Source organism: Aptenodytes forsteri, unplaced genomic scaffold (assembly GCF_000699145.1).
Source record: "Aptenodytes forsteri isolate BGI_AS27 unplaced genomic scaffold, ASM69914v1 Scaffold98, whole genome shotgun sequence".
In the NCBI taxonomy this organism is placed as follows: Eukaryota; Metazoa; Chordata; class Aves; order Sphenisciformes; family Spheniscidae; genus Aptenodytes; species Aptenodytes forsteri.
Window position 1 is genome coordinate 582,287 of NW_008795130.1, and position 12,294 is coordinate 594,580.

Genomic DNA, 12,294 nt, shown 5'->3' on the forward strand with positions numbered 1-12,294 from the left:
ATATATTTTATATATATAAAAATATAATACGTGTGGGATCTGAATTCACTGATCATGTAAAATGCTAAGCAGAAAAAAGTTTTACAATAGTCAATTCACTGAATTACTATCTCTAATTGAGTAGCAGTGGTAACTATCATGACATTGGGACAGTCATGGTTTCAGATTTCATTACAAATATGAGAATCACATCAGACGTATGACTCATCTGATCAAATAGGGCAGGTTTATTGCCTCAATTTGAAAGCCCATCAATCCATATATAGAGAGATATTTTAAACCATTTTTGAGCAAGTTCTATCTCATTTTGTGTTTTCTCAAAAGTAAAAGTCTAAAAGAATGTAAACCTAAAGACAACAGAGTTTTAGGGATTGAAAAGATGGGTTTTTCTGCAACTACATACATAAGTTTGCATTATTTTTGTGGCAGTTAGTAGGACTAACATGAATGGATAGGCATGGAAATATTCCTCAACTTACTGTCCATAGGTACGCCTGTTATGAAGTATTGACTGCATACTTTTTTTTTTTTTCCCCAGTGGCCACAGATGTCTTCAACTCCAAAAGTCTGGCCATTCAGGCCCAGAAGAAGATCCTTGGAAAAATGGTGTCCAAATCAATAGCAACTACTTTGATCGATGATACAAGCAGTGATGTTTTAGATGAGCTCTACAGAGTGACAAAGGAATATACACAAAATAAAAAGGAAGCAGAGAAAATAATCAAAAACCTCATTAAAATAGTCCTCAAATTGGCAATTCTCTACAGGAACAACCAATTTAATCAGGATGAAATAGCATTGATGGAGAAATTCAAGAAGAAAGTTCATCAGCTGGCTAAGACCGTGGTCAGTTTCCATCAGGTGGATTATACCTTTGACAGGAATTTTTTGTCCAAACTGTTAAACGATTGTAGAGAGCTTCTTCATGAAATCATTCAGCGTCACCTAACCGCAAAGTCACATGGACGTGTCAACAATGTATTTGATCACTTCTCTGATTGTGAATTTTTGGCTGCCTTGTACAATCCCTTTGGACCTTATAAACTCCATTTGCAGAAACTTTGTGATGGTGTCAACAAAATGCTAGATGAGGGGAACATATAAGTACTTGTATTAAAGTTGACTGCCTTATGCATTATTTGTAGATGGAACACTGTTGATTTATGAAGGAATAAGGGAGCATGCAAAACAGGTTTTTTACATTATGACAAATATTTCCAAAATATCTTTATTAAATTGATTCCTTATTATGAGCTATCTGTTGCTATTCACAGTCCATCTGGAAGAAGGACTGCACATAACTTTTTTTACTGTGCTTTGCCTACGGAAACAGCTGGATAAAGACAATAAAGCAGAACAGTCCAAGTAGAGTAAGAGTCTTGCAAGACAGATATACAAAACAAAATAATATGCTGTCAGACAATCCAAATCTTTCATACATTTACAAAATTATTTCTAAACTATCAGAGTCCAGTGATGTTAGTAACAGGCTATCATGGTGATGGTACACGCTATAATTTCTTTGACTTATTTGTAAAATATATATTTGATTCACTTATAGTCTTTTATGCTCTCTGCACAGATCACAGCTTCCTAGTGTTGCCCTTACGAAGCATTCAGTTTTAAATAATATCAGTGATGCTGTCACGTAGAGTCTTAACGGGCTTGTTCATCTCCAGCTCAGTGGTGAAAACTTCCTGTCTGCAAGGCTACCAAGTATAGAACCTTATAGACCCGCACAGATGCTTGCTTCCTTCGATTATATGGGGATTATTTGAGGAATAAGCTACAGTAGAATAGCCTAACTGGGGAGAAGTATTCCCTAGGAAACACTTGCGGTACATAATTTTAACTCTGCCTATGATAAGGTAAAACACAGTAACTTACCTGTGCAATTCCTTAAGATATTTAGAATCCTGCTAATAGGTCATAATTCTTTTTGAAAAGGTGTGAGTCAGTATATTTTATACACTAGGCTGATGTGTATGATGATGTGAATTCAGAAAACTTAATCATCTGAAAATAAATTCCAAGCCAATTTCCTTTGTGTACAATGAAACTAGAAACAGAAATTAGTTTTTATCATTGTGTTATATACTATTTAACTAATGGAAAAATGGCATCTTGAATAATTTTTTTTTTTCTTCTTTTCTCCCCTCCTACCTTTCACCCTTCTTTTTCTCCCTCACCTTCTCCCTGCCTTGCCCTTGGGGGATAAAAAAATGTGACTTTCTAGACACTGTAATGTACTTAAAAGCATGAAGTTAATACATTTCAAACATCCGATGACTTTTTGTTAGGAAGCATATAAAGAATTTGCTGTTTATTTAATTGCCAGTGTTTTTGCTGTTTGCTGTGTCCTTTTGTTTTAATGAGTAAACCAAAGAATATTTGCACTCCGAACTTTTCATGCCTTTTTTTTCCCATGTTGCATTTTAAATTATAAAGAGCAAACTTGGCCTGTGCCGGCAACGAAAGCATCACAGCCTCTGACATATGGCTTCAGCATTACTTGTGATTTTTTAAGAGAGAAAATTCACTTTTATTCATGTTTGTTTGGTGACTAGGCTCTGAATATTCCCAGAAAGGTGCCAGAAATGTGCCATAGAAATGTGTGATCAAAATGTGAACTCATTTTATACAAGCCACTAGTGTGCAGCAGAGACAGAATATTAATGTACTACTAGGCTGGAACAACTAGGAACTGATGTAAGGATAGTGCACCAGAATTTGCCAAGAGATAGATTATTAGATTGACATCTGAAGGAATATAATTTAAGATCCCTTCCCATGTTTTACTTAAACAGTAAATACATTGTACTTTTGTCCATCAGAAGTCATGGATAGGAACGCAACATCATGAGGAAAATCCCACAAATTGTAAAGAGTATAGTTTCTGAAGTATTTGCTCCACCTATTTCTTTTCTTTTCCCACCTAGAAAGAGAAAGCTATTTGTTTTCTTTCTCAATTCTTCTGAGGTGAGACTAGAAAGGAACTTGACTTCTAGAAATTGAAACTCTTTTCTTTACAAATCCTATTTCTAAATCACATTCTGATTCTCCAAAATAGCATGGTTTATAATGAATGGTAACAGTTACTGAAAGGATGGCAGGACAGTACCTTGTTTAGAACCAGGCACAATATACATGTGCTGTGTAAACCACGGAAGATTTTCTTCAGCTATGACCCAGAATATTTTGACTGCTCAAATTTGAATTGTCTCTGGGACAAAAATTGCTTAAATGGTCTTTGTACATTGTTAATGAACACCTACTTACATGTATATGAGCCATATTGTAGTCAAACTATGTATATTTTCAGTAACACAGTAACTTTTTACTCAGTTGCATTATCTGGCCATATACCTCTTAGAAAAAGCAAAAATTGCTCATGGAGATTTGATTATAAGCATAAAAACTTGACAACTAGGAGAAGTTACATTTAGCTCACAATCTAGTTACATTCTTCTGAGATGCTGTAACAATAGTACTTGTCTGGCATTCATTTTCAATTACAAAGAATTGACTTTCATAATGATGAAAGAAAACAATTGTACTGACCTACCTTTATAAATAACATGACATAGCACTCAAGCTGTATAGTTTTGCAGTTAATTTATTCTTCCTGCAGCATACATAAATAGTGGCTTTAATTATCAAAATTCAGAAATAAATTGATAGCATTTTTCCTTGTAATACACTTGCATTAAATTATCGACCTTCTAGCAGAAACTTGACATAGTCAAGAGTTTGAAAAAGGTTACAGTAGTACTGTTTAGTTATGGGTAGGATAATGCCATTATTCTGTGCTGTAAAACTGAACAACACTGTGTTTTAATAGGGTAAAAATTATTAATACATTAAAATCCAATCATCATAGATTCATTTTACAATAGGCTTTTAAATCTCAGTACGTTAGGTGTTTCATATTTGTAACATCCTTTTAATGTTTGGTTAATATGTAGTGCCTAATGCCATCCAAATGTATGTTGGTGAAGTTGTGGAAGTTAAAACTTATGTTATAGCCTTCTAGAGGAGTTGAAAAAGTGGTAAGTCAGACCTTGGATACCTTTTGCAAGACACATCAAACAACCATGATCTCAGCCATACAAAGAAAACAAGATATAGGGCTGTTATCACGGCCATTTTGTGTGTGCCACCTTAAAAGGGATTCAATAGAACTTTTGGCCACCCCTTAATTATGTTTGTATGCATTTGTGTGTATGCATAGACAAACAAAAAGACACAATTGGGTAAGTTACAAGCCTTATTCTTGTCCTTAAGCTCTCTTGAGATTTATCGCCATTTAGAAGGTACAGAGATTATCAGGAGTCTGGAACCTTTCAGCAACTGGTGTGGTTTTGTTTTTTTCTTCTTTAGGAAAATACCAAATCATGTCTCTTCTAAAAAAAGATTCGACCCCACCCATAAAGCAAATTCCCATAAAATAAAGGAATGAGATGGCCAATTGCTTTCTCACATCTCTCCCTAAAAAGAGTGCCTTGTCCCAAGGAAGTAGCAAACTGGTTTTGATGCCAGTTGGCTTCAGTTGCTTTCCAGTCCCTTTAAAAACTATAATGTGACTATTTAAAGGTAAACTGGAATTCTGCGTGTAACTCTTCAAAGGACCAGAACACGCTTGTTTTCATGGTCTAGCAGAGAGGAATCCACACTACTCCTAAGTCCACCATTGTCAAAGATGACAGTGTTATGAGGAGGACGCGTAAGTTGCACATTGTACTGGCTTAGATGATCTCTCTGTGAGTGTTCACCATCTGGTGACCTGCTACCATACCTTTCCTTTGGCCTTACATGCTTTTCCTGCCCTTCAGAGCAGCAGAACTTCTCTTCAGACAGGTCTATTCCTTTCCTACCATTCTTGCTTCAAGATTATATCACATTGTGTATGCATCTAAGGAGAACAGTAGATAGACTATGTTACCCACTTCACTTAATGAAAAAAACAGAGCTAAATACCAGTTTCCTGGGTTTTTTTTGCAATGTAATTTGAAATCTGAAAGAATAATCTACGTCTTGATGCAGTTGTTAATACTGTTTTGGATATCTTCTATACCCTCATCAGTATAGTAAGCATTTAGCTGTGATTTCAGTACATGTACTTCTGAGCCTTTAAAAAACAAAACAAAACAAAAGTAGTGCTTTTGAATGCATTACAGAGGGTATACTTTAGCATGAACATGAAATGAAGATTCCCGCTTGCATAACCATTTGCAGAGAAACCTTCTCGTTACAACTGTTTTTCATTGAGATTTGGGTAGGTCAGCCAACATTCATGGTTAAGTGGCAAACATCTGTGCTCTGGATAAAACAACTGTCAAAAGAGATTACAGTTGTCCATAAAAGTTCCATAATATCTTATTTTTATGATTTGCACATAAATGAAACTTCTTTTGGGAAAGAAAAGTTTCCTATCTTAAAAAAAAATTTGCTACCCCAAACCACACTGTGGCTACTACTCTGAAAGACTAAGTAATCTAGTTGAAATCTCCAATTTGTTAAAAAAAAAACTTGCATTTGTTCTTACAGAGAAAGAAGTTCTAAAAAAACTAATCCATACTAAATTACTAATCTATTGGTGCTGAAGTTTGCATACTGCAGCTGAAATTATATTGCAACATGGACATTCATATCTATAGTAGTATATATTTTAGGTTACCATGTGATTTATTTTCCCTCTATGAAAATAAAGGAGTAGTATCTCCTTACAGGCTATGTCTAAGAGCTCTCTCTATTACAGTAGTGCCTGGTCTATGTCACAAATCAAGATTTCTTACTGTTTAAACCACAAATTGCCAAAGTGACCTCTCTTTTCTTAGTACTTGGTTTTAATATTTAGAGTTCTGGTTTCCAATTTTAAAGCTGATACTTACAGATAGGACATTCCTGAATCAATACCCACTTTTTCTTGTGAGTTTGGGAAGTACAGGAACTGAAGTATATCTTCTAACAACCTGCAAATTTCTATTTGCTATCACTCCACCAGTTTCTGGAGAAACATCCCTTATGGCATTTCTTTCTATTAGGGAGCAAATTGAAAAGAGGCAGCTCATAGCTTTGGGATGTCCCATAATTGCACAGTATCAAGCAAAGGAGCAGACTATAACAATTAAGAATAATGGAATTAAGGAGGTACGTTACTTGCCCAACTTTCCCAAGCAACCGAAACCTGTTTGCTATTTGTTGTTCTCCCCTGTGGGAAAGTCTTGGTGTGGTAGGTGGAGGACAAAGGTGGAGCTTCCTACAGTTACTGTGATACAAATTACTTTTACCATCAAACGTAAGACCTTCCATTTTGTACTGTAAAAATGTTAACACTGGATTTTAAAATAATGCTTCACATTGGCTTCATGACAAATTAATTCCTACTTCAGTTTTTATTAAATATTTGGGGTTTAAATGTGCTTTTATTAATGCACGTAAATATGAGCTGAAACAATTGAAGTCAGCCTTGTGCATCATATCTTTCTTCCTAGATACTGTTTTTTCTTCAGTCAGTAGGTGTTTTGTGTGCTATAAAGAAACTTCTTGGTGGATATAATTCTGAAGGTTTTGATAAACGCAGATTGTTCCAAGAGAAAATTGTTGGCTTTTCACCCACTTGTTCTCCCGTTCCTGCTGGCAGCTTTTCAGAGTATCAGCCCCACCGGTCTTTAAACATGGCAATTTAGAGCTCTTCATTTGCAACACCCTTTGTAGGACATTTTGAATTACATTTTTCAGAATTCATTCATAGTTGATTGTTCTGGCCAAGCCACAGCTAATAGTGGATGAAAAATATTGTTACATTTAATTTGTGTGAGGTTTTTTTAAATACCTCATGAGAGTATGATGGTGCAGACGGAATAAATCAGCCCAAGTAGGGCCCGTATACCACCAACCCTTCTTTTCTTGCCTGGGAATGGCAATGCACCAGTTCTACTCCATTATGGAATAGTATTGAAAAATTATTTGGCTTTCTTGAGCAGAATTTAGTGTCCTTGCATTTGAGGAATCTATTTCAGTAGCTGGGCTTGGCTTGGGTCCTGAGGCGAAAGTCCGCTGGCTATTGATAGACTACGGTTAATGAAGGGTTCCTGTGACATGAAAGGACAGCCTTTCCCCATTCCAGAAGCACTTAGCTGATGCTCTCAGTTTACTTCACTGACCGGACTTCAAATACTGTGGGGTTTTGCTTTGTTTGATTGGGGTTCAGTTTTATTTTGTGGAGAGTCAAGACCTACAACTGTGTACCATCTGCTAAGATATTGCAGAAACAAAAACAGACTGAGGCAGTGCTTTGAGCTGGGGGGGAATAAGTGTATTGGTCCCGGGACGTAACATGAGATCAGCTGTTACTTTCAAGAAAGCTGGTTCTGTATCTCAAGGATCTTGATAATTCAGCAACAGAAAAATGATCTCATCCTTGGAACTAAAGTGAGTCTCTTTGCCCAACTGAAAAGCTGTCTCAGTTATAGGCTGCTTAACTTGATTTGAACAGTATGGACACTCCCAAAGGTACATTTCCTTTGCCATTACATGAGAAACTATTAGGGAAAAGTGGAAAGGAAAGCTCAGCACTTTTCTGGGAGAAAGGGCTGTGATCAGACAAAGATCTTATTAAGTTTGCTTTGCCATCTTCACTGTGATAAGGTCTACCGCCTACCGTAAGCATAGGCGTTTGACTTTGGCTAAATAAGACAGTATATTTAAGCTTACAGTTCCAGTATCCTATGAGACTGCAATCTACAGTTTACCCCAAAACTAGAACTGAGAAGCTCATGCTACAAAATATGGAAATAGGGAAGGAGGCCCTTTACAAAACAGCATTGATGAAAACTAGTCTTCGCTGCTGTTTGGAGCTGGGAGAACCTTGGCTGGGGAATTCAGACTGCCCACCTCGTTCCTGATGAGCAAAGCAAGTGCTGAAGGGGAGTACAAGCTACTAAAGAAAAAGGTGTTTATGTTGTTACTTAGTTGACTGGCTGTTCTCCATCTAGCCATCTTGCTTCTCAGTTAGTGGGCTATTCCGTATTTCATGTATTCTTGACTAAAATTGCTCTTTATAGTGCAGGTTGGGGAGGAATTCTCACCACAGAATATAGTCAGTCTGAACCTGTGGTGTTTGGCTTTCATTTACATTTTTGGGGTGGTTGGGATGGAAGCGGGCGGAGTGGGTATTTCTGAGAGACAACTGGAAGTCTGCTGTTTATCTGAGGGGAATGAATATACGTGTGCTGTTGTGCACAGAGAAAGCTTCTGTAACAACACTGGGATTAAGAACTCTAGAATGTATTTGGTGGCAACTTGAGAGAAGAGGCCATTTTAGGAGGCACAGTTTAAAAGTAGCTTATATTTTGTGCACTTTTTCTGTTTATTAAAGGAGCTGCCTGGATTTATTCCAAGAGCAGAACCTCTTGGAATTTTTGGCTGTTCTAAAGCTCAATATGGCTGTTAACTCAGGAAGCAACTGCACTGAATCAGTTTTCTCAGGAGGCATTTCAAGTCTTTCTTCCGTCTACTCAGTAAAGATTCAACTCATCTGGAGAGTCTACCCGTAACTTGGTAGTAGTGCCAATATGCATCTGATTGCCACAGAATGCGACATATGGTTATTTGCTAGACCTTTTACCTCTTATTTTAGTCCATGTGGTTTTTACTCTCCTTTGTTTGCCTTCAAGGAGACAAAGTTAATGGATTTTTCATGAAAAATCATTTAGGATGAAATGGAGTAGTTGTGTTACGGGAGCAATACCATAACCTTTTGCTGGCACCTCCCTAACATCTCTCCACAGGGTGTATTTTCAAAGCCGTAGACATGCACAAGCAACTAGTTTCTGTTTGAGGAGTTTGTTCTACTAATGTGTTACTACATACCAGCTCAGCAGTCCACCAAGCCCTGACTGACCCAAGGCTTCAGTCTCCCTTAAATTGTGAGTCTCTGATGGAATCAAATGGATAGCTTCCATAGCGCTCTGCTTGTGCCCCCAGCATGGATTTTTCCACTTAATTGAGTGGTATGTGCAACAAATGCCAAAATGAACATTTCTTGCCAAAACAGGGACATAAAACCTCCTGTGATATGGGTTGTTGACAAGAGCTATAAAAATGTTTGCATGTACATTTGCAGTTGGTTCATAAGAATATATCCAGTCTTAACTACACAGTAGGCTGCTCCTCAACATGACATCAGGAAAGCTGCTTTTCAAGTTCTGAGGGTGACAAACAATGGATTCAATGGCAAGAAAAACCCCACTTACTAACTGCTGTAGGCTCACAGAAAAATAAAAGAACACAAGAGAATGCAAGTTAGAATGGAACTACTACTATTTGCTGTTCCTGCAGATGGAAGGAAGCAATAGAAACACTATACTCTAGCTATGAGTAATTCCTCAGCAGGGGTTTCTATCACATAAAATTGTATACCTAATCAAAATAAGTAGTTTTCTCTCCACTTTTACTGAGAGAGTAATTAGTAGGGTGCACTGGGCCATACAGTTGGTTTATGAGATGAACATTTGTGACCAGCTCAGGGCTGAGACCTCTCAATGACCTCTCTGCACTGGCAGCCAGAGGATGGCTGCAGAGAGAGAGAGGAAATGGGGACGATGACCTGGCTGCAAGTGAGGCCTCTTCGGTCACAGCAGGAAACATCTATCTTCAATACCCCGGGGACTTCTACAGCACTAAGGCTGTGGGGAGATACCATCCATTATAGGCCATGCTTTTATAGTGTTCAGTGAAGGGTGCCACAGTGTTTAACATGGATTCAATATCTAGTTGTTGGTCATGGCAAGAAACATTGGGTTGCCCCCTTCACTCACGTTTGTAGAGAAATCTTTGGTCCCAGTGAATAGGCCTCTACAAATCTCCATGAGCAAAACCATTTAGAAAGAAAATAAAGTACTTGAAAATAAGCCTTATCATCCAAACAGATATTTTAGCAATATTAAAAAAGAGTAAAAGCAAGTCAGTCAATTCTTTTATTCTCCCTGAATAAAAGGTTCAAAGGTGCTCACCATCTACAGCAACAGACAGTAGAAAACATGTTAAGACTTCTACAGTATCCACCCCACATGCAACCCCAAGTTTATAAAAGAGACAAAGCCACAAAACCCCCAATTATCTAACCTGTTAGACGAAAGAATGACTTTAGAACATATACCAAATTTGTTTTAATACACAACATGAAAATTCACTGTTTATAAAAGAACTTACGTGCTCTAGGCATCTACAGTATCCACAACACATGCAACCCCAAGTTTATAAAAGAGACAAAGCCACAAAACCCCCAATTATCTAACCTGTTAGACGAAAGAATGACTTTAGAACATATACCAAATTTGTTTTAATACACAACATGAAAATTCACTGTTTATAAAAGAACTTACGTGCTCTAGGCATCGAAGCGTAACAGAAAAAAACATTATTATACTCAGTATTACAGGGTACTGCTTGGGGTTTCTGGCAAATTTTTCCTGGTGTAAAAAGCCTGCTATGTCAATAAAAGAGCTGATGATAAATATATGTTAGTTCACACTGCTCACTAAGAAACAAAATAAAGTAGATTTGGTCTTCCTTTTTGACTCACTTATTTTGTTAGAGTTTCAACCACTTTAAACCCTGTCTGGCCGAGTTTGGAATCTGAATATCCTGCTATTAATCTCCTACTATGGCTCACTCATTCAAAACTCAGTTTGACACCTGCTCCATTCAAGTCTCCACCTAACGTCACCCTGCTTTGGTTAACAGTGGTAGTGTTTTGCCCTTATACCTTGTTTCAGACTGATGCAAGTATTTTCTGATAGCTGTATGACTTTTGGAACAAATCACTTCCGACTGTTGAGGGAACCCATCAAACCCTGTTCCATCCTGAGTGGTTCTTTGTATTTTGGATCTTTTTAATACAGACAGGTTTCACTTTAAAAACATAAATATAAAAGTGACATATTTTCACTCCAGTGCACTTTCTGTTGTGTTTTCCAGAAAAAAATCTGTTGAGGAAACTCCAGTTTTATTTATTGTTTTGAAGTGTGAGCTCTTTGCTGATTCTAATCCCAGTCTATGCACCAAAATGAGGAAGCTATAAAAGATCCTGACTTGTTAACAAGGCCTGTTTGTTAGCTACCTGAAGAACAAGTTATGCTATAGAAGTCCCTAAGGGTCTGATTTTACTTGGGGCATGTAACCACTGGCTTCCAGGCAAATTCAAGAGTAGAGTCCTTCCCTTGAATACCCCATCATCTAAAAAAAACAGGACATGGAAGACTATGGAACCTGAAAGGCTAAAGCTGAAATGGCCTGTTCAAGATCACGTAAGAGGCCAGAACCAGCACCAAAAATGAACTAAGTTCTCCCAGGACTCATTTATAGCCATGCACACAGAACTACGCTGCTTTAGATAGATATGATTATGTAAGGGATTACGCAAATAAATTTGGTGGTGTAAGGATGGCCACATTTGTTCCTGTGAGTATTTCCAGTCTGAACTAGATGTTTCCAGAAGTGTATCCACATTTGACTAAGCTGGGTATCCGTGCGGTTAGTGTGCACACATTTCCCTACCCTAAAAAATTACATCCTAAACTTACTGGACAGTACAGAAACAAGCCCCTAACTCCCCCTAATAAACGCGTGGGAGCGAATAAGGGTACATAACGCATCAGTGCAAGGCTCTCTTCCGTGCACTGTATCTTTAAAGGTACACCGCGTGTCACGGTCGTGTTGCGGGGTCAGCCAGGCGGCTCTCGCTGCAGCCAGCACCGCTCTTGTCCTGGAGGCTTACCTCTCTTCTCCCAGGTGGGAGCCTGATCCCGCAGTGTACCAAAAACAAACAAAATACTGAGTGTTGAGGCTGAACCAAAGCTCACAGACGGTTATGAGCTCAACCTGTTACCTGCTTAGGAAGACCAATCGCAAACTCGCAGCTCTGCCCTCCCGGGGAACAACTTCCTCCTACCGCCGAGTGTAGTACAGGTAAATGACGACCAGCGATGTTCTCTCTGCAATACACAGCCAACTGCACCGGCCTCTCACTGTTGGAAGATTTGCTCTTCTGTTGAGCTGCATTCAAATGAAATAGGCAAACTTTGGAAGTGTAATTAATTGTGAGGGTATTTTGTGCTGATTAATACGATGCCAGAACAACACACATCCAGTGCAAGGATGTTTCTGCGTACATTCAACAATATTTCCCATACTTAAAACTCGTGATTTTTTGTAGACTATTTATCTGTCCTGCGTTCCCTTACCTGCCTCCAGAACAATTTTTATTGTAGTTTACAGTGCATACACATA

At 38.0% G+C, this 12,294-nt stretch overlaps 1 protein-coding gene across 2 annotated transcripts in view; it reads left to right on the forward strand.

The window, feature by feature from the left end:
* Nucleotides 1-2,408, forward strand: part of TNFAIP8 (TNF alpha induced protein 8) — a 26,185-nt gene extending 23,777 nt beyond the window's left edge. For both annotated transcript variants that reach the window (XM_009278142.1, XM_009278144.1), the window contains exon 2: nucleotides 539-2,408. In XM_009278142.1, coding sequence (XP_009276417.1) covers nucleotides 539-1,104 — 566 coding nt within the window. In that variant the 3' untranslated portion in view covers nucleotides 1,105-2,408. The remainder of the gene's footprint in view (nucleotides 1-538) is intronic.
* The last annotated feature ends 9,886 nt before the right edge of the window (nucleotides 2,409-12,294 follow it).